We start from the raw sequence: 23345 nt of genomic DNA, 5'->3' as shown, positions 1-23345 counted from the left end.
CATCCTTCTGCTCTGTTATTCATTTACAGGAAATCTTTGACCTCAGAGTTTATCTATCAGGGCGTGTGTGTGTGTTGATAACACAGATCAGCTTTATAACACGGTGTGTTCATGAGAATCTCTTTTGGCTTGAACAGGTTGAACTAAAATTAGTTTTGGTCAAATGTTATCTCATTTTTATGTTTAAATCAATTTGGTTAAAAACGAGTTAGACTCAGACTTATATGACTAAGATTCCTTTCAACATCTGAAAGAAAAAACTATTGTCTGTTGCATACTAAAAAATAATTTAAGCCATTTTCCTGAGTTTCAACTCTTTTTCATAATCCAAACATAGATGGTAGCAAGAAATGACACTTCTTCTTGCTCAATTAGTACAACATGAAGCTGCATTTTGAGGAATATACGTCTTTTAGCAGAACGTTTTGTCTTCATCCTCAATGCATCATCGTCCACCAGGTCAGCTTACAGTAAAAACAGTCTCTTACTTTGACTCTGAGGGTCCAGGTTCATTACTGAAGAGTGGAGGATGATCATTGGACTGGTCACTCTTCATAGACAGACAGCCAGAGACTACAGACTTTGCTCTCGTTCTGTGCTGAACTCTGCAAACACCAAGATGATTGAACTCATATCACATGAATCCTTGATAAATTCTCTGATGTTAAAGCCATCTAATTAGCTCTAAATACACAAACTACTGCTACTGTCAATAATTAGGAGGTTTAAAATTTGTAGCCGTCCTATTTGATTACATTACATATTTTCTAGGTGACTAACGGCTTTCACAGATACGAAGAGGAAGATGGCACAAATGATTTAGCTTTGTCTGTGTCACAAAAAGTTTGTTAAATTTTAGTTAGCGAATAAACTTCAGTAAAAAACTTTAACATACAAACAAAATCAACAGAAAACATTGGCGGAGATAGCTGAAAAATGAGTCATGTAAATGAGTTAGTAGCAGCTCTTACTTCACGTCTGAGGGTCCAGGTTCATTACTGAAGAGTGGAGGATGATCATTGGACTGGTCACTCTTCATAGACAGACAGCTGGGTACTGGAGACTCTGCTCTCTGTCTGTCCTGAACTCTGCAAACATCAAGATGATTTTATTCATATTGCTTGAATCTTAGATTAGATTACATCTTCTCTAGGTGACTGACAGCTGTCACAGATACTAAGAGGAAGAGTTTATTTGACGAAGTCTGTTAAATTTTAGTCTGCAAAGACATTTGTGTAGAAATCTGAATATAGCAGCTCTCTTATGTTGTGTCTGAGGATGCAGGTTAATTACTGAAGGAATATCTTTAGATATTGCTAAACCAAGCCCCCAGGAAGAGCGCCAGGCTTTGAAGCAAATTTTCGTAGTGGATAAAAGGAACGTTTCAGACAGAGGGTGAATACAGGTATATTCAGTCAGACGGTATGAAAATAATGTAGCATTGTCAGGGTGAACATAGGGTGGATCCCCTGAACGTTTAACCAACACAACATATTTGCGAGGTCCTGCCATCCTGCCAGCAAGCTGTTTGTGACTGAGGGGACAGATGGACTGGTATCACGGGAACTTGTCAGAGTCTTCATGTTTTTCGTAGGTCTCGCGCTGAGTAGCCACAGTGTGGAGGAAGAGCTGAGCCTCGCTCTCGATGAAACACCAACACAGAGAGCAGAGGACAGAAGCAGCGAGCCCGTAAAGGACACCAAAACATAGCAGCATCGTTTTTTTTCTGTTCAGTTGACTTAGACGCTGTGAAGGAACGCTTATAACGGCAGAGAGAAACCCTGATTTTTATCAATTGTAGCCACATTTTGGCAAATTCCAAGATATTCCACATTTTACAGTTGATTTTATTTTTATTATCAAATTCAAATCACAGGATCCTACAAAACTCCTTATTTACATGTTAGCAGAGTTCACCTTGTTCATGTTTCTTTATGTGCTAAAAGTGTGATTAAGGGTTCTTTCACACCTGTAGTTGGGTTCATTTGGTCCAGACCAAGTGAACAAAAATGATAAATTATTGTAGTTTAGTTCTGGTCCGTTTCCTGTTCACACTGAGTTTTTACAAACCAACCAGAGGAGTAAACATGAAGTTATAGAGACTGGCAGGTAACTGATTGTCATCGTGCATCATCAGGACCCACGAGGGGAAATCTAATTCTGTGACTGACAGAAGTTTATGCAGCACTTTAATGCTTCTGATGTGCATATTTGTGTTCTTTGATTAATAAATACTAATAATAACCATTATTAGTATTATTAGACTGCAAACAGGCCACATGTTATGATGAATAATAGTAGAGACAGGACTGTACATGAGCCCCTTTGCATGCTTTCAGATGACTGGTGCGAACGCATAGTTCGAACGTCGGGGAGCACACGGACACGTGCATGAGGCATAGTACTGAGGGATCGCTGTCACACACTTTTTAATGGAGTTCATGAACTGACAAAGTACACAGAGTCGGATACAAGCACAGCAGCTTCAACAGCTGACGTGCTTCTATACATGACTTTAAATACAGATCAATAAGATCACTTCCTGAACAGACTTCACCATCAGCAGATTATTTATTAGTAGCTTAGCTTTATAAATCATGCTAAAATCACATATCTGCTGGTGGTTGGTTAGCTTCCTTTCAAAAACCAGAAACGAAACGCTCCCAGAGTTCGCTTGGAAGCGCACCGAGACCCAACTTTTAAGGTGGACCAGAGTTTGGTTGTTTGGTCTTCACCAGAGTTTGAATGAGCTTTCAAACCAGCCCAAACAAACCGTACTAACCGGGCAAACAGACCTGAGTTAATTTTAACTGAACAGAATGGGTTGTGAGTGAAAGCAACCTTAGCGCCCTGTTTCTATAGCAAGGGAGTAAATAGAGAGAGGAGAAGAAAAGCATAACAAATCGTAATCCGCTCATGGGAGCAATCAATGATGCTTATCTCCTTTAGCTGGTCATATATCACGGCTAGTTAGCAATACAACCCAAAGTCCTACCAAAGTTCAGTATTAACTGTGATTAGAAGTTACTGATGACCCAGACCTTTGTCCAGTGATATGTGTGGGCAATATAATTTTTCAACTTGTGCAGTTTTTTAATAGTCTGTTTATTGTCAATACTGTATATACTGCTCCTATTTTTATACGTCCTTCTATTTAAATGGTTCATATTTTGTTACACTTTGTTTAGCTCTTTTTTTTTTTACTGTGTTAGCTGATGCTTCTTGTTTTTTGCATTATCCCCTTTGCTGCTGTACACTGCAAATTTCCCCACTATGGGACTAATAAAGGAATATCTTATCTTATCTTATCTCTGTCAATTTTACTGCTAATGAAAATATTCTGCAACATATTGGAATATTTAGCGCCTTTCTGGGGCCAAATTTTCAGTGACCCGATAGCTACATCTTTTCATAACATATAAACCTACATCTGTGCCAAATCTGTTTCTTCGATCACAAAATGCACAATTGTTACAAATATTTCAGTTTAGCTGCCCCGCTACCACCCTGCTTCAGTCTACAGTATTCATCCTTCTGCTCTGTTATTCATTTACAGGAAATCTTTGACCTTTGAGTTTATCTACGAGGGTGTGTGTGTGTGTTGCTCACACAAATCAGCTTTTTAACACGGTGTGTTTAGGAGAATCTCTTTTGGCTGCAGGTTGAATTAAAATGAGTTTTGGTCAAATGTTATCTCATTTTTATGTTTAAATCAATTTGGTTAAAAACTCATGTGCTTTTTCTGTAATATTTCTGTTTTTCAGACTTATATGACTAAGATTCCTTTCAACATCTGAAAGAAAAAACTATTATCTGTTGCATAATAAAAAATAATTCAAGCCATTTTCCTGAGTTGCAACAGTTGCAATAGATGGTAGCCAGAAATGACACTTCTTCTTGCTCAATCAGTACAACATGAAGCTGCATTTTGAGGAATATTAATCTTTTAGCAGAACGTTTTGTCTTCATCCTCAATGCATTATCGTCCCCCGGGTCAGCTTACAGTAAAAACAGTCTCTTACTTTGACTCTGAGGTTCCAGGTTCATTACTGAAGAGTGGAGGATGATCTTTGGACTCGTCACTCTTTATAGACAGACAGCCAGAGACTAGAGGCTCTGCTCTGTCCTCCTCTTCCTCCACACGATCACTCATCTTCTGATCTGAAGTCAGTCTGAGAGGTAAAACAGGAACACTGACTGTGAGTTCAGATCATTTAAAGGAAACAAGTTTGTTCAAGAGTCAAAGGCAAGACTGAGAGAACAGGAAGTAACACACACACACACACAGTATAATAAAACCATCCAGCATCCACCTGGTCAGTTGTCTTTAAATCTCTTCTTGTTTTCTTGGGTTACGGCAGGTTTAATGAGTATTATTCAGCCAGTCAAGACTTTGTGTTCACAGATGAATCAAACTGTTGAGTTCTCTCCTCTACAGTCCACAGGGAGGAAACTGACTCAGAGACTTTGACAATGAAATAATAAAATGTTGGAATAACACTCACCCTGCTTCAGCCTTCAGCCTTCAGTCTTCATCCTTCTGCTCTGTTGACTCTAAATGGAGTCAATGAACACTTCAAGAGTCAAGGTTCCCTTCCTGTTCATGTCCCTGGATCACCTGGAAAGTGTTGCTCCTCCTCTCTCCATTTACAGGAAGTCAGGTGAGTTCATCTGGGTGTGTGTCTGGGTGTGTGTGTGTGTGTGTGGGGGGGGGGTGTGTGTACTTGTTTTCATGACAAATGAGGATAATTCTATGATAACACACCTTCAATAACAGACATTTTTGGCGTCCTCATTTTTCCGCGCTCACCACAGTATATCTAGAGCAGGGGTGTCAAACTCATTTTAGCTCAGGGGCCACATGGAGAAAAATCTATTCTCAAGTGGGCCGGACCGGTAAAATCATGGCATAATAACTTAAAAATAACGACAACTTCAGACTGTTTTCTTTGTTTTACTTTGGTCCAAAATAGTACAAGCACATTCTGAAAATGTACACATCACAAATAATCCTCTTGACAAAACACTTCAAGTTAGTTGAAAATTCTGAGGAAAAAATTGGTGCAATTTCAAGAACACAATGCCTCAGTGATTGGAACTTAAACTTCGTCTCAGTGTATCTACAAAGCCATTAAACTTTAAGTCACAGCCTATCTGGGATTGAACAAAATACGAAATAAATAATAAATAAATAAAACAACTCTTCTAGGTATCAAATACCTCATTTGTCATTTCCACATATTAATCCTGTGCTAACTCAACAAACCATACAAACTGAGGTAGAAACTATTCAAGAGGGTTGAGTTACTCCCTGCCTTGTAGGCTAAACTATTTATTGATAGAAAAATAAAAGCTGTGCAATGCATGAACAATTTCAACAAACCAAACTTATGAATTGAAGTGACTGACATTATTACAGTAAATCACACACTGTTCACTTTCTTTAAATTTCCACAGAAGACAATCATTTTCACAGAACTATATCAGGGTGCAGTGTCTCATGCAGCGTTTTGTTTATTTCACTCCTGAAACCTGGCATCTTTTAGCTTTCACAAGTGCATCAATATCAGGCGTCACATCCTGAGTGGCAGCCAATTTCAGGATGTTATTCAAGTGCTTGTTCATGAGCCTTGAGTGCAGATTTGTTTTATTGATGCTCATTTACAGAGAAAACTTGCTCACAAAGATATGTGGTTCCAAACATGCACAACATTTTTGCAGCAGGGGCTGTCAAGTTGGGGTAACGTGGCAAGAGATACTGATAAAATGTGTCCAAGCCAGCTGCGGCAAATTTGCCCTTCAAATCTGAGTCACACTGCAAGTCTATTATTTCAAGTTGGATGTTGACGGGCAGATCAGAGGCATTCGCGGTGAATGGCGAGCAAAAAACGTTGAAGTCTTTCTCCAGTTCACCAAAAATCTGAAAACGTTGCTCAAACTCCCGCAATAGTCCCGTTATTTTATCTTTGAACCGCTTCATGTCTGCGGCATGTTGGGTCGCGCACACATCTTTCAGACAAGGAAAGTGAGCTGCATCACCACCTGTGAGTTGCGTCTCCCACAATGACAGCTTCAACTTGAACGCACATACGCTGTCATAATACTGCGTGACAACTTTGTTGCGCCCTTGCAGCATTTTGTTCAAGTTATTCAAGTGCTCTGTAACATCCACCATAAATGCAAGGTCCTGCATCCATTCTGTGGACTGAAATTCTAACACTGGTTTGCCCTTTTTTTCCATGAACTGTTCAATTTCCTCTCGTAATTCAAAGAAACGCCTCAGCACAGCACCTCGGCTTAACCATCTTACCTCGGTGTGGTATGGCAGCCCATGGTTGGTGATTCAGGCCTCTGGATCGGATGAAATTAACAGTTTGGACGACCACCTTCATGACGTTATCCATCTTTAATGACTTGCAACACAAAGCCTCCTGATGCAAAATACAGTGAAAAGTCCAAAAATCACGTTCTCCATTTGCAGTCTGCACTTTCTCTCTTAACTTTGTCACAACACCTGCTTTTTTCCCGATCATTGAGGGCGCACCATCTGTAGCTAGGCTGACAGCGCGGGACCAGTCCACTCCGACCCTGTCCAGGGCGCCGATGAGTGCGGTGAAAATATCAGCTGCTGTTGTGGTATCCGTCATTGGCACCAACTCCACGAACTCCTCGGTGACGGTCAAAGTGTCATCAACTCCGCGGATGAATATGGCCAGTTGTGCAACATCTGTAATGTCAGTGCTTTCGGCAATTGCAACTGAAAACGCAATAAATGACTTTACTTTGCGCTTCAATTGGCTGTCCAAATCCGCCGAAAGATCAGAAATCCTGTCTGCAACTGTGTTTCTTGTCAGGTTGATATTTGAAAAAGCCTGGCGCTTTTCAGGGCACACAATCTCCGCAGCCTTCAGCATGCATGTTTTCACAAATTCCCCCTCACTGAATGGCTTTGAAGCCACCGCAATTTCATTAGCAATAAGGTAGCTAGCTTTCACTGCAGCGTCACTGATTTCTCGGCTATGAGTAAACACAGACTGCTGTTTCTTCAGACCCGCCAACAACTCATTCACCTTCTCTCTTCTCTGTTGTCCTTTAACGTTGTTGTATTTGTCGGCATGAAGAGTCTCATAGTGGCGACGAACGTTATATTCTTTCAGCACTGAAACTTGCTGTAAACACAACAAACACACAGCTTTCCCATTCACTTCTGTGAAGAAATAGGAGGATGACCATTTTTCTTGGAACAGTCTGCACTCTGCGTCCACTTTTCTCTTTTTTGACAGAGACATTTTGGGGCAATGAGGGTGCCAAAGCACGTAATGTTCAAATCGGGCAGGCAGAATGACAAGCTAGCTCCGGACTAGCTGTAGCCTACTTGCTTAGCCCCGGTATAAACAGTTTGCTTGTTTATACACCATCACTGCATTTTCTCTTGCCCAAAGACATTGTTTCTTTACAAGATTGGCAGGATCGAAAAGGTGGTAAAAGCCCAATTTCCATTAACCACGGATGAAAAGAAGGATGGTTCTTAACAAATTGAATAATTTTAAGAAAAGTAATAGAGTTTTTTAATTCATTTAGATTCATTTTATGGGGGACAACAAACAACATTTCCCCCAGAATTGCTATTGCGACATCCAGTGGACACATTTAGAACAGCAGTTTCTTTCATTGAAAAATTGCAGCTCCTTTTTATGCTTTGCAAAATCATCTCGCGGGCCGGATTAAACCCATTTGCGGGCCTGATCCGGCCCGCGGGCCGTACGTTTGACACCCCTGATCTAGAGCCTTCGCAGCATTAAAGCCTTAGACAACATCTCAACAGATGGATGTATTCATAGACGCATGGCTCGGAAATACTTTTATTCCCAGGTCTCTAGGACCTTGGGAAAGGCACGTCCCTATTTGTCACGTTTTTTCAAAAGTAAATAATATTGTCTGTAAACACGTATGTGTGTGTGTGTGTGTGTGTGTGTGTGTGTGTGTGTGTGTGTGTGTGTGTGTGTGTGCTTTTTAACTTGATGTGTTTATGAGTGTCATGACCCGGCTCATGAGCCATGACAAGAGAGGTGTACATAAAAATATAAAGGATATTCCCTCCCCGGTCCCCAAACCACAGTCTCAGGACTAGATTTTGAGTTAAGTAAAAAAGATGTATTATTAAAACTCAATTTAACAAACAATACAATGAGACAATATAACTCAGGGTGAACAAAGGCCAAAACAACAAACAAAATCTATCTTTTCAACAACCTGACTAACCTTAAACAAAATAATCAAGCAAACAAAAATAAAGTTACTAAATCTGACTCCCTAGGATACAGCAGATAAACATGAGAAAAGTTAATAAAAGAAAAACGGCAGTTCACCCCTACCAATCAATTGCTATTTTTTTAAACAAAGAAAAAGACTACAAAAAGATATACAATTGCAAAAACCACTCGAGCACTAAGGCTACTAATTCTATACTAAGTCACAAGTTTAACTATAAGGTTTGGAGTCCGAGGAAAGAATGAGGCTGCTGTCAGTTAGCTGTCCCTGGACTGCTGGGCACCAGAGCATTTAAAACTGCCGAGATGATGGAGGGATTAATCAGCAGCCAACTCACCCCAGACCGAACCCACACCTCCAGCCAACTTAGAGAGAGAGAGAGCACCAAATGGGAAAAGATCCTCACTAGATGGAGAGAAACTCACTCTGACACAAAATACATCTACAATTCAATATACGGCCAGAGCTGTAACACATCACCAGACATGAGAGTTCAACATAGGTAAACCTTGTTATCATAACATGTAGACATACAAACACTACAACAGACAGGCTTATATACATAGATATACAGTATATGTGCACTAATTACAAAGTAAATGAAAGAATATGATTGATCTCAACATGTGGCACAGATCTGTCTCGATGAGAGCAAGAGGCAAAAGGGAAGGGGTCGCTCCCATGAAGCAGACATGTCTGTGAGACTGGGCCTCAGGGAGATACAAGTTACCAACATGACAGTTAGAATTCAACATAGACTACATAGAACACACATGTATATAATGCAGGGGTGTAATGATACATTTTTACAACGATACGATACGATTTCCATGGTTCCGATACGATTCAGGACGATATTTGGCTCATCTAGAGCAATACGATACGATTCAATGATTTGAAATCGATACAGTAACTTTTTTTGCCAAAAATTCAGTCAGTGTGACTGTGAAATAAATAGCTGATACTGGACAGTACAGGTCAGGATTCCTCAAAGTTTTTCTTGTAAGGGAATCAGGGATAAATTAATTATGGATATAAACAAGTAAACAACGATTAATGGCAAATACATACACCTTTTATTAGAAAATAATAAAAAGTGCAACTTCAGGACCTGCTGATTCAGTTCTCAAGATACAAGGCAGGTTAATATTTAACAAAAAAATAAATAAACCAACTTCTATTCAAGTTAAATGAACAGTGGTTTAACCTGCTGCTTCTGTCCTCATTTTCAATATAAACTGTAGAGCAATAATACAGTGATCAACCGCTTATATCAAAAAGCTTGGGACAATAATCAGTCCTCTACAAACGCTGTTTAAATAATCTACTTATAATAATCAAGTAGTCCACCTACAGGGTTCATTTGGGCTCTTTTCATACATGAAAACATCTGTAGAAACATTTTAAAACTATGTTAGACTAACTAATTTCTGTTTTGTTTTGTTTTTTTTTACTTTACTCCCGTCTTGATAATTTGCCTCGCGGACCGTCTGCTCTCCGGCTGGATACGTGAGGCTGATGCTGCGTTCACATACAGTAGATATCATGACGGGGAAAGTGAAAGTAATTTCCTCTGAATGAAAAACCGACAACGCACGGGGAAAGTGCTTGTGTCTCATGCAGACCGCTGCTCGTCTCCCTCCACGCCGCTACCAGGTGAGAAAGGAGGAGTCCAGTGCTCCGTTCGTCTGCATGCACGCCATGGATGCGCGCTCGCGCTGCAGAGGGCAGAGCTGGCAAGCCGCCGCATGTTTGGAGAACCGGAGTTTACTTTACTAATTCAAGTGCTTAAAAACACTTTCATATAACGTTTGTCGTCTTTAAATACAAGGTGCAAATCCTTAATATCGATACAATCGATTTTTACGTTTCAAATCGATTTTATATCGATATACGTCTCCCGTGAAGGACAACTTGCCGAGTACCTATCGATGTAGTTGTATCCGAGGAATATAAATCGATATATCGATATAGTGGATAAATCGTTACACCCCTAATATAATACTTGAAATAACATGTCTGTAGGCTGGCAAGATCTAACCAAGTGATTAATATAAAGGGAAGGTTTTGATCTACAAGCTTTAGGCAGTGTTCAGAGCTCCAACCTGTACAACAAACTTCAGATCTTTTCAGATGTTTAGTTAAGCATAGCACATTAACTTTGTACATATTAATGGCAGAATTAGTTTAATTCTGATTCTCATCATCAGTTCATTGTGTCTTACTGGTTGGTCTTCACCGCTTCTCTGAGTCTTTGGGAGGAACCAGATGTCAGGGCCTTTAATCCATAATTCAATAAACAGCTCACATGGTCAGGATGGGTACTAAGTCTTGTGGTTGTTACTCCTCTGTGAGCTTAACCAGACTGCTTGTAAATTAATACTTTATAGAAAGTTGTAGGAGGCTCGACCAGCTGTCCCTAATATCAATGTTCTGCACTAGTCCTTATTTCCCTGAATCTTTATAACAGAGGTGGTGAGTGCAAAGTTAGCGTGACCCCATTCACAAAAGTTACATTTATGGGAAATACGTCAGGTTGAAGAAAAACTGAATTTTTCTTTAAGATTTTTAAAGGTTTGTGGTGGGTTCTGAGCTCCTTGTGATTGGAAGACTCTTCCAGATGTTCTGACAGTTCAGCCTCATAATGTAGTCCCACTGGGAAGTTTCTGGTGGTCCAAGTATGTAGTCATAGCCACGATTACATACATACTGTTTAGAATATGAATTTACTGTTGGTCAGCCTTCAATGTGTAGAGAAGCTCAGAATATAACAACACAGCTATCAGGGCATGGGGAGGAGGCAGGAGGAAACATCTAGCTGGGCTCTGAAAAACATTCATAACGATGCAGTGTGAATGCGTTGGTGTCTTTTAAGGTGACTACTCTGAGAAAAGGTTTTCCCACATTGGTCACACCAGTACGGTTTCTCTCCAGTGTGAATGCGTTGGTGGGCTTTCAGGGAACTACCCACAGAAAAAGTTTTACCACATTGGTCACAGCTGTGCGGTTTCTCTCCAGTGTGAATGTGTTGGTGGACTTTAAGATATTCACTGGCAGAAAACGTTTTCCCACATTGGTCACACCAGTACGGTTTTTCTCCAGTGTGAATGCGTTGGTGGATTTTAAGGTTAGTGTTCTGCGTATAAGTTTTCCCACATTGTTCACACCGGTACGGTTTCTCTCCACTGTGAATGCGCTGGTGTATTTTAAGGGAACTAGCCCGAGTAAATGTTTTCCCACATTGGTCACACCAGTACGGTTTCTCTCCAGTGTGAATACGTTGATGCTTTTTCAGGTCACCTGACTGATTGAAAGCTGCCCCACATTCATCACAGCTGTAGGGTTTGTCTCCAGTGTGAACGCGTTGATGTATTTCTAGGGAACTCTGGCGCCGGAAAGCTGAACCACATTCATCACAGCGGTAGGGTTTCTCTCCAGTGTGAATGCGGTGATGTGTTTTTAGATGACTCTGGCACCGGAAAGCTAGCCCACATTCATCACAGTTGTAGGGTTTCTCTCCAGTGTGAATGCGTTGATGCTTTTTCAGGTCACCTGACTGAGCAAAAGCTGCCCCACATTCATCACAGCTGTAGGGTTTCTCTCCAGTGTGAATGCGTTGATGCTTTTTCAGGTCACTTGATGTAGTGAAAGCTGTCCCACATTCATCACACCAGTATGGTTTCTCTCCAGTGTGAAAACGTTGATGTACGATTAAGTCACTCTGTTGTCTAAAAGCTGCCCCACATTCGTCACAGCTGTAGGGTTTCTCTCCAGTGTGAATGCGTTGATGTGTTTTTAGTTCTCCTGATTGAGTGAAAGCTGCCCCACATTCTTCACAGCTATAGGGTTTCTCTCCAGTGTGTATGCGTTGATGTTTTTTCAGGTTACCCGATATAGTGAAAGCTGCCCCACACTCATCACAGCTGTACGGTTTCTCTCCAGTGTGAATGCGTTGGTGGACTTTAAAGGCTCCACCATCAGAAAAAGTTTTCCCACATTGGTCACAGCTGTACAGTTTCTCTCCAGTGTGAATGCATTGATGTGTTTTTAGGCCACCTGATTCATTGATAGCTGCCCCACATTCATCACAGCTGTAGGGTTTCTCTCCAGTGTGACTGCATTTGTGGACTTTGAGGTCACACCCCCAAGTGAAAGTTTTCTCACATTGGTCACAGCTATGTAGTTTCTCTCCAGTGTGAACTCTCTTTCTTCCTCTCCGTTTCTATAGCAACAGACATACAGAGAGAGAGAGAGAGTCTATGTTTATTGTTAAACACCAAAAACACCAAGGCAAATTCCTTGTATGTGTAAACCTACTTAGCAATATTCTTTAGCTGCTAAATGCTCCACTATGTTCACCAGCTAGTCTCTAACTGAGTCTGTCTGCTGATGCTGAGCAGGTAGTGTACATGGTAGTCAGTGCTCGGATTAACTTCTTCACCATTCACCTCATGAATGTAAAGTAGTCTTTAAATACTGACATTATGAGTGATAAACCTGTTTGAGACGTTATCAACGGTTCAGTTATTAGTCCCTGATCCCAGGGTGGTGCCCCATTGTTATTATAAATGCTTATTAATCATTTTATTAACATCAAAAATGTTATTAATATGAATATTTTTGAATATTTGCTAATAACCAAGCTTGCTGAAAATTTTAAGCTTTTTTCAAAAAAAAATTACAATGTAACACAATGGAGAAAATCTTCAAATCCTCTTAAACATACTCCACTTTGAAATGCTACTCCTTCCGCATACTTTGAGCTACAGACTTCATTTAAACTTGAAACGGGTTACAAGTCTTTGAACTATTAAGCTATGATTCAGCTTTTTGACATCTTTTACAGTTTTTAATTCATCACAGTTTAAGTTTCGTGCTTTTTACAGACTTTTTCTGAGTTTATAAGGGGTGTGTATTGTGCTGCTTTACAGTGATGACATCACTCACACTAACACTCCCTGAGTTTTTCCTTTTTTCAAAATTTTCTGGCAAAAAACCTTGTTGGTGCCACAACTTCCACTCCTCATACACAATTAATACATCAAAACGTAAATATTTTTGTCTTCTTTCAGATAATGTGCCCATTTTAGCAATAGGTCTTGCAGTTTGGGAATTATCTGTTATAAAGCACCAAGAGATTCCTCTGTCTCTCTCTCATCCGCTGCAATGTTAATTCATCTCTGAAAGATTTGGGCAAAAACTCAAATGTGATTAAACTGTCAGTTCTCAGTAATTTTTAACTTTATCCACACAAATGACACGTCTACACCTTCATCAAAGTCTTGAGGTGCTCAAACTGAAGATATTTCAGCTATACAACTTATCGTTTGTAACTGAGGGGGTCTTTTTCATGTAGTACCTTCTTCTGTGTTTTCACCAATCATTCCCAAACATGACTCAGCACTTTCAGACACAAACAGGTGTTTCTGACTGGCTGATTAGAGCTCCATCAGACTCTGTCTGATGGAGCTCTCTCTAGACTTATAGTTTTAAAGGTTTATTCCACCCAAATACTACTTTATGTAACGACTTATAGTTTTAAAGGGACTGTGTGTAACTTCTTAAACGTATAAATCGTTGCGGGTCGGTGTCCCATGCGCGCTCGCGCGTGGCTACGCTGTTCAGACAAGACTCCAACACAAACTACACGGAAGCACTGAAACCGCAAAGTTCTATCTAGTGAAGCCTATCTTGAAAAACAGTGTTGGCCGAGGTCGGAGGACGCGGGGGAGACAGTAGCTTTGGTCTCCAGGGCCGGAGTCTCTGCTGTAGCAGAACCTGCTGCTTTTCTCAAGATACAAGGTAGTGCAATATTTAATAAAAAAATAAATAAAGTGCTTAAAAACACTTTCATATAACGCTTGTCGTCCTTAAATACGAGGTGCAAGTCCTTAATATCGATACAATCGATTTTTGCGTTTCAAATCGATTTGATATCGATATACGTCTCCCGTGAAGGACAACTTGCCGAATACCTATCGATGTAGTTGTATCGTAGGAATATAAATCGATACATCGATGTAGTAGATGAATCGTTACACCCCTACTAATGACTTATAGTTTTAAAGGTTTATTTCACCCAAATACTACTCTCTCTCTCCCTTTGTGTTTAGCAATGCAGTTCATCTGTCTGATATACATACAAAGCATTTCTTCCTTCCGGCTATTCAGGAAAATTCAAATGTACCACTTTTGACAGTATTACAGTTTAGCTTCCAGCTTTTCTAGCAATGCATTTCAGCTCTTAGCTTCTTTAGGTAATGCAGTTCAGATTCCAACTCTGCCAATTGTACATTTCAACTTTTAAGTTTTTCAGCAATGCAGTGCAATGCATTTGAGCTTAAACATTTTTAGGCAAGTCATTTCCCATTTCTGCATTTTCAGCAATGCTTTGCAATTATTTCAGTTGTCAGCATTCCCACGCATTTTCAGCGGGAAATACATTTTCTAGCTCTTCTTCTCCTTCTATTTCTTCTGTACGTTTTTTAGACTCGAACTACTTCTGCACACTTTCAGCTACAAAAAACATTCAACTATCAAAATATTTAGCTCTTTTAGGACATTAGTGCTATATCTTTTCTTGTTTCTACTATTTATACTTTTTAAATATTAAGCTTTTTTCCCTTTTTTTACAATGTAACTCAATGGAGAAAATCTTCCTCTCAAATATACTCCACTTGACTTTGGGCCCACTGGATGAGAGGTAGCACTGTCTATAGCCCTACCATTTTACACGTTGTGCGGCGTATGTTAACTGCCACATGGGGTTTGTTTACATGGGTGAACATGTTCATTTATCCGGCCCATAGTTGAGTGTTTTTGCGCTGCACTCTTGTTAGGCTACATACAGTTTACAGACGGTTGCAAATATTTACAAGCAAACAATACTTTATTTAGGCTGGTTTTATACTGGCTCTTTGGAGCTGTTATCACAAATGATGACTTTGCCCTCTTTTTGAATGTTATGTATTTTCAATTTGAATCCCGCTGGCCCTTAAAGTGACAGTTTAACAGTTAGTTCACATTTCAAGCTGGAATTATCATTTTAAAAGACTTATTCTACGTTTGTTAGTACTTAAGTGCGTCTTGTTCTGAATCGTTAATTCTAAGTGCTTTTTTTCATATCTCTCTTTACTTTGAAATCACAATTCCATATGACTGTCCAATTCCTGCTTCTATGGTTTTGGTGAAATCTTGTTTTTAATTTTGCTTTGTGTAATCTCATACTAGAGCTTCCCAGCTTCCACAGTTCATAATGTTGATTGTTTAAACCAAAATATTGTTCTAGAGGTGCCTGAATCTACTTTTGTATAGGATGGGGGGGGGGATTATGTCACATGCACAGTGTCACTGAAGCCGCAGTCGTGCATTGCTATTGGCTCAATTTCGGCGATTGCAGACCAGATATTACTGCGCATGTGTTGATGGACGTGACGTGACCCAGCTCGTTTTACTAAGGCTATAACTAAAAATTAATTCTGTATCTGATTTTTGGGTGTGCCAGCTGCTTCTTTGGGTGGAACAGGCACACCAGTGGCTAAGCCATAGCTCTTGAGGCTTCAGTAGGCAACATAACTACGGTGAAGTTGAATGTTTTCCTTTTCGACGAAGGATAATCCTGAATCGGTGATCAGCATCGATGCTTCATTGTTGACATCTACCCGGTGCTTGTTGTTATAATCGTTGTGCTGACATCAGGTAAGTGTAAAGATTCTTGTTCTTTACTCACAGGTGTGTATAGAGGAAACACTGGTGAGGCTGCAGGTCATATCCCCGCGGACCCTCCACCGTTTTCTGCTTTCTACCTTTGGCTTTTGTTTTGTTTTTGAAACGGATATGACATCACGTTACTCTACTACACAATAAAAGTGGTAACTTCCTTCTACCTGCGCATGTGTCATTTTTCAACACAGTTTTGTGGGTAAAAACATCAGTTTTGTGTCGTTTAAACAGTAATTTACTTAGTTATTGACTCTTCCTCGTGTCTTCAGTGTTGTTATGAAGCCATGAAGTCATGAACAGTGACCTGAACATTGTTGGTATCAGAGGACGAGCCTGCTGCTGATCTTCTGGGGACCTTGTTGCTCCGCTGGTCCGGGTTCTGCTGGTCCTCCTCTGTTTCGCTCTTGTAGTGCTCCTGGTCCTGGTCCTGGTCTCTGTTTCAGAAAGTGTGATTAGTGTTTTATTTCCTCATTCATTCAGTCCGTATTGAAGGTTTACTGTGTGTCAGATATTAGTTTGTTACTCTGGACTGTCTAAAGTTACTCTTCTATGTGTTGTCAGTCATTTCTTTGAACATTCAAATATCACACAGCATCAAGTGACCCTCAGCTCAGAATAAAACCTCTGCATGTCCTTCTTTATAACACTGTGACTCTGAACACAGACAGCTGTCAGTCTGTTAGAGCCGTTCCACTAAAATGTTTATTGCTCATAATGTGTAATCTCAGTTTAAAGAGTAAAGATCAGTATGAAGCTCAGACACGTAGGATCAGTGAATGATGATCTCTATCTGGTCCCACTGATGGAACATAATTCCTCTAATATTGTAGATTATCTGTTCATATTTCTGAGTGAGCAGGATGGTGGTGCAGCTGCAGAATGGAGTTAGAAAGAGAGTTTTTTTAAATAGGCTGCGTATAGACTGAACGGCTTTTAACAGCATTTCACTGACTGTTTAAATTGATTCCATTTGTTGAAATAGCTGAAATAAAGTCACTGAATGCTGTTGAGCCAAGATCCAAATAGATGTCTACTATTTAAAATCTACACTATTTAACCTTTAAATCACCACTTTAAATTTTCTGGCACCTTCAGCAGTTTTAATGCACGTTTTGCTGGGAGCTGTGGCCCTTGGCCGAGCGGCGAAGCGCCGGAGAGGAAAGCGCTCTGGAGCGCTGAATCGCTTCAGACAGAGAGGACTAAAAACTCCTCTGCCTGCGATATTCCTCTCCAACGTGCGCTCACTGTGCAACAAAATGGACGAGTTGCTGCTGATGGTCAGTACCAACAGAGACTTTTCCCTCTCTTCTGTCTTGTGTTTTACTGAGTCGTGGTTGTGTGGAACTATACCGGACTCTGCGCTGCAGCTGCCCGGCTTCCAGCTGTTCCAAGCCGACCGCGACCCGGAGCTATCACACAAGACAAAAGGAGGGGGAATATGTTTCTATATTAACGACGGCTGGTGCAAGGACGTGACAGTGCTTCAGCGGACATGTTCTCCGGATCTGGAATCATTTATTATCAACTCTAAACCATTTTATTCCCCCCGTGAATTCTCCTCCTTCATTCTGGTCGGTGTTTACATCCCGCCTCAGGCTCACGTGGAGCTCGCGCAGCGGCTGCTTGCCGACCAGATACGGGAGGTGGAGAGGAAAAACCCGGACTCTCTTGTTATCGTTCTTGGGGACTTTAACAAGGGGAACTTATCACAGGAACTCCCAAAATACAAACAGTTTGTTAAATGTCCGACCAGAGAGGAGAACACGCTGGACAAGTGCTACTGCAACATCAGAGACGCATATCACGCCGTTCCCCGCGCTGCGCTGGGAAACTCCGACCACGTCTTGGTCCACCTCATCCCCTCTTACAGGCAGAGGGTCAAACTGGCTAGACCGGTTGTGAGGACGACCAAGAAGTGGAGCAGCGAGGCGGTGGAGGATCTGCGTGAGTGCCTGGACTGCACGGACTGGGAGATGTTTAGGACCGCCACTGACAGTCTGGACGAGTATGCAGAGGCTGTGACGTCGTATATCAGCTTCTGTGAGGACAGCTGTATACCGACGCGCACCAGGGTTCACTACAACAACGAGAAGCCCTGGTTCACAGCCAAACTCAAACAGCTTCGTTTGGTTAAGGAAGAGGCATTTAGGAGTGGTGACAGGGAGGGCTTTAAAGAGGCTAAATACGCGTTTGGCAAGGCGGTGAGGGAGGCCAAACGGCAGTATTCAGAGAAACTACAAGAACAGTTCTCAGCCAGTGATTCTGCCTCAGTCTGGAAAGGGCTGAGACAGATCACAAACTATAAGCCTAAACCGTCCCACTCCACGAATGACCTCCGACTGGCAAATGAGCTGAATGAGTTTTACTGCAGATTTGACAGACGTAGTGACGGTCCTGGCTGCATCTCCTCTCCCCCCCGCCATCAGCCATCAGCAATCAACACAAGCACCCCCAGCTTTCTCCACAAGCACCCAGCCTGTGCACACCCCTCCCCCCCTTCACACCTCTGTCCATCCAAGAGGAGGAAGTCAACAGGCTCTTCAAAGGACAAAACCCCCGCAAAGCAGCCGGCCCAGACTCTGTCTCACCTGCAACCCTGAAACACTGTGCAGACCAGTTGTCTCCAGTGTTTACAGGGATTTTCAACACCTCCCTGGAAAACTGCAGGGTGCCGTCCTGCTTCAAAGCCTCCACCATCATCCCGGTCCCCAAGAAGCCAAGGATCACATGTCTTCAGGACTACAGACCCGTCGCTCTGACCTCTGTGATAATGAAGACCTTTGAACGACTTGTGCTCCAACACCTAAAGACAATAACCAACCCCCTGCTGGACCCACTGCAGTTCGCCTACAGACCTAACAGATCTGTAGACGACGCAGTAAATTTAGCCCTTCATTACATTCTCCAGCATCTGGACTCCCCTGGCTCCTATGCCAGGATGCTGTTTGTGGACTTCAGTTCCGCATTCAACACCATCAGCCCAGCTCTGCTACAGGACAAGCTTTCCCTGCTGAGCGTGCCTGACTCCACCTGCAGGTGGATCACTGACTTTCTAACTGACAGGAGTCAGCACGTAAGGCTGGGGAAGCAAGTCTCCGACACCCAGACCATCAGCACCGGTGCCCCCCAAGGCTGCGTTCTCTCCCCACTGCTCTTCTCCCTGTACACCAACGGCTGCACCTCCAGACACCAATCTGTCAAGCTCCTTAAGTTTGCAGACGACACCACCCTCATCGGCCTCATCTCCGAGGGTGACGAGTCTGCCTACAGATGGGAGGTTGACCATCTGGCATCCTGGTGCAGCCAGAACCACATGGAGCTAAACGCCCTGAAGACAGTGGAGATGGTAGTGGACTTCAGGAGGAACTAAGCCCCGCTCCCCCCCCTCATCCTGCGCGGCTCCCCAGTCAACACGGCGGAGTCGTTCCGTTTCCTGGGCACGACCATCGCCCAGGACCTCAAGTGGGAGCTAAACATCAGCTCCCTCACCAGTAAGGCCCAGCAGAGGATGTACTTCCTGAGGCAGTTGAAGAAATTCAACCTGCCACAGACCATGATGGTGCACTTTTACTCGGCCATCATCGAGTCCATCCTCACCTCCTCCATCACCGTCTGGTTCGCCGCTGCCACCCGCCAGGGACAAGGCCAGGCTGCAGCGGGTCATCCGTGCTGCAGAGAAGGCGATCGGCTGCAACCTTCCCTCCCTCCAGGAGCTGTACACCTCCAGGACCTTAAGGAGGGTAGGGAAGATTGTGGCCGACCCCTCCCATCCTGGACACCATCTTTTTCAGACTCTGCCATCTGGCAGGAGGTTAAGGTCCATCAGGACCAAAACCTCACGTCACAAAAACAGTTTCTTCCCCATGGCAGTGGGGCTCTCCAACAGCCCATCCGCCCCCCTGTGACTGTCCTCTCCCTCACACACACACTACTGCCCCCCCCCCCCCTGCCGACACTGACTCTCCCCCCTCTCTCAATATTTGCACTATCTTTATATCATGTTTATAGCTTATTTGTAATTTGTAAATTGTACATTTTTATTATTTTATTCTAACGTTTTTATCTATTCTTTTGTTTTTATCTATTCTTTTGTTATTATACAGTTTGTCTCGCACCAATAATGCCAAAGAAAATTCCTAGTGTATACCTCTTACACCTGGCAATAAACACCATTCTGATTCTGATTCTGATTCTGATACCAAACACATTATTACTGGATCAGACTGTGAGCTTACAGTCATGTCTCTCTGTCTCTGATGGATAGATTTGAAATTTTTCATCTTCAGTTGCTGCTCCTGTGTTTTGTCCCGTCACATTAAAGCAAAATAAATCTGTTTAAATGTAATGTAGGCTACAGTCTAATACACAGTCACATTCACCACTTTATCATCCATTAAGGAAATGTCAGTCTGCTAAAAGATGAATTCATGGACAACACTGAATTCAACTTTATGGTGTTTTTGCCACTTTTCCCTGCTGGGACTTTTTCAAAGAGAAATGTGCACAGTCAGCATATCCATGCATTAATATCTCTAGGTGGACTGGATTCAGATGGAGGCTCTGCCTCTTATTTACCTGTTGCCATGGTGAATCGTAGTATCAGAGCTCCATTGATGAAGGCTGTTTTCATCCTCACATTTGATTGAACAAACTCTGATCAGCTGTTCTGGAACCGAACACTTTTCCATCTCAGAGTTTGTTAAAGCTGCTTTCTGAAACGGGCTCGTGGTCCTGGTCTCTGAGATCCAGCAGGTCTCCACTCTGACTGCTGGACTCTGTTGTCCTGGACTCACTACAAATCAAAGCACACAGAGATATTCAGGTCCTGCTGTCTCCTCTGGTTTTACTCCCATCCACGTAGTGCTGATAACATGGTCCATGTTAGCGTGAAAACAGCTGCAGCTCTTCTCTGAGGAATGCTCTGGTTTCCATGGAAACTATCAAAGACCACATAGAAAAGCCTCAATGTGTGTGATCTGGTTAAAGAGACAGTTCACAGAGACAGGTTTGGACCAGCTGTTTGGAGAAACGCACTTCCTGATTACAAATGTTGAGGATGATTGTAGAAACGAAGCAAAGCGACTGAGACAAACTGAGAAACTCCTCTCAAACTGGACTAAAACACAAAGGAACCGGAAGTTCAATCAGATAACACGAGCACACACTAAAGTGAGCTAAGGCTAACGCTAGCAGTTAGCCACACAGCAGCAGGCCGAAGCTAACAGGCTAACTAGCTGTTAGCATCGCAGCTAGCCCAGCGTGCTAACGCTATATTCACTTTGATTTCCGGCTCAAAGAAACATTATTAAAGTGTTTACCTGAGTGTGTGCGGGTTCACCTGCAGCTCTGCCGCCTCGAAACGGACAAACAGCTAACGAAACAACTATCTTCTTCTTCTTCGAGGTTTATTGGCGGTTGGTAAACAACGATTTGGTGCATTACCGCCACCATCTGATCTGGAGTGTGGATCAGTCTGGCTAATATTTATTATATTAAAAAAAACATATTTTTCCAATCATATGAATTTGTCTAAGATACTGAAATAATATTATATAACGTGAATTCTTTTGTAGAATATCTATTAAATCAAAGTGTACTTTAATCTCTTTGAGGCCTTGAATCAAATATCTTCTTTCTTCCTCATATCTCTCACAATGAAACACAACATGCTCCACCGTTTCCTCTTGTCTACAGTAACTACATCTACCTGTGTCATGTTTACCTATTTTAAATAGTGTGCTGTTTAGTCCAGTGTGTCCAAATCTAAGTCTTGATATGATTGTCTCATCTCTCCTGTTCCTTCCTACATACCTCATTTCTCCCACTTTCCTTTGAACTCTGTGAAACCACCGTCCTTTCCTCTCTTCCTCCCATTGCTTCTGCCACCTTTCCCTCAGTTTCTGTTTAATAATTCAATCTCTTCATTTCTGTTTTGCTGAAGCTAACGGTCAAATCAATGTAGTTATTTTTTGTAGCCTCCTTTGCAACCTTATCTACCATTTAATTTCCTTTGACCCCCATGTGTGCTGGTATCCATAAACATATTACTGTAAGCCCCATCATTTGAATTCTGTAAAATGTTTGTTGTGTATTTCAATCAAGATGTCTGGTCTGCTGTCTGAACTTCTGTTGTGATTTGACGCTATACAAAAATAAATTTAATTGAATTGAATTGAATCTGTAAACTAACTAGTGATGAACCTGAGTCTGAGCAAATGATTGCTCTCAATGGTCTGGCCTCCTCTATCTACTGCACTGCTGACAGTATTGAGAGCATTTCTCCTGTATAGACTGATAAATCATCACTGGTCCTTTTCCCTACTTAGATATGAAACTCTGGTACAATAAATGCAACTCCTATTTTATTAACTAAATTCTTTGATCTGAATGTAACTGTGGTAACTATCAATATATGCCTGTAGGTCAGAGGGGAACTGAGGAGACTCTGTCCCAGTCCCAGCAAGGCAGCCAGCCCGGACAAGGTGTGCCCGAGAATGCTGCTGGTCAGCGACGTACATGAAACCTGCCTTGGCGGAGGTCTGCGCTCTCCAAGTGCACTTCTAGTTGTGTAGTTTACATTGTTTACATACTCACCGCATTATTTTTTTTTTATTGACAGGACAGTGGATAGAGTCTTGGAAAGGGGGGAGAGAGAGAGTGGATGCGGAAAGGGCCACAGGCCGGATTCGAACCCAGACCACCGTGGTCAGGACTGAGGCCTGTTACATGGGCGCCCGCTCTACCAACTGAGCTAACCAGGCACCCATTATCTTATTTTTATTTTATTTTATTTACTTTATTCTATTCGATTTTATCTCTTTTTAAGGTGTATTGGTGTTGGGATGTGTTGTTTAAGCTACTGGATGCCTAAATTTCCTTCTGGATCAATGAAGTATCTATCTATCTATCTATCTATCTTTATACAGTACATGTATCATGGTCATCAGTGATAATACATCTTGTAAGGGTTTAAATTAACACGTCATTGAGATACAGTGGTTAAGGATCAGTAATGCATTGTTTTTGTGGAGGACAGTCTCCTAACAGATATAGCGAAGCGTGTGTTTCATGTGTGTATATGAATGTGCGATGGTTTACAGTTGACGAGTCACGTTTTTGTCTGGGTGTAGAGATCTCAAGAACCACAAGAGTGGGAGGACTATAAGGAAAGTGAGAAAGAGGAGGGAGAACATGGTGCCCCTCAGACCACAGAAACCAGTGTGTCTGAAAGGGTGCCATGGTCGTCCCTTCTCTATGTTATGTGTATGTGTTGGAGGGTGCAAGTGTAATGCGCGTGTATCTCCCTTGTTGGTGACACAGAGACTCGTCTGCACGCCACTTGCTGTCTTCTT

At 42.0% G+C, this 23345-nt stretch overlaps 2 protein-coding genes across 2 annotated transcripts in view; both read right to left on the bottom strand.

The window, feature by feature from the left end:
• Nucleotides 1-16645, bottom strand: part of LOC119482058 (NACHT, LRR and PYD domains-containing protein 12-like) — a 32579-nt gene extending 15934 nt beyond the window's left edge. Inside the window, exons 1-4 of the mRNA XM_037759444.1 lie at nucleotides 16641-16645; nucleotides 4023-4172; nucleotides 977-1088; nucleotides 489-493 (exon numbers count right to left, since the gene is read on the bottom strand). Coding sequence (XP_037615372.1) covers nucleotides 489-493; nucleotides 977-1088; nucleotides 4023-4153 — 248 coding nt within the window. The 5' untranslated portion in view covers nucleotides 4154-4172; nucleotides 16641-16645. The remainder of the gene's footprint in view (nucleotides 1-488; nucleotides 494-976; nucleotides 1089-4022; nucleotides 4173-16640) is intronic.
• LOC119482064 (zinc finger protein 501-like) lies at nucleotides 9711-21126 on the bottom strand. Its single transcript, XM_037759457.1, has 4 exons — nucleotides 20569-21126; nucleotides 16298-16427; nucleotides 12387-12493; nucleotides 9711-12302 (listed from the first exon to the last, which is right to left on the bottom strand). The coding sequence occupies exons 1-4, from the start codon at nucleotides 20679-20681 to the stop codon at nucleotides 11108-11110; spliced, it is 1545 nt and encodes a 514-aa protein (XP_037615385.1). The 5' UTR covers nucleotides 20682-21126; the 3' UTR covers nucleotides 9711-11107.
• Between the last annotated feature and the right edge of the window lie 2219 nt (nucleotides 21127-23345).

This window comes from Sebastes umbrosus, chromosome 22 (genome assembly GCF_015220745.1).
Source record: "Sebastes umbrosus isolate fSebUmb1 chromosome 22, fSebUmb1.pri, whole genome shotgun sequence".
In the NCBI taxonomy this organism is placed as follows: Eukaryota; Metazoa; Chordata; class Actinopteri; order Perciformes; family Sebastidae; genus Sebastes; species Sebastes umbrosus.
Note: the sequence above shows the minus strand (reverse complement) of the source record. Positions and strands in the feature narration are given on the sequence as shown.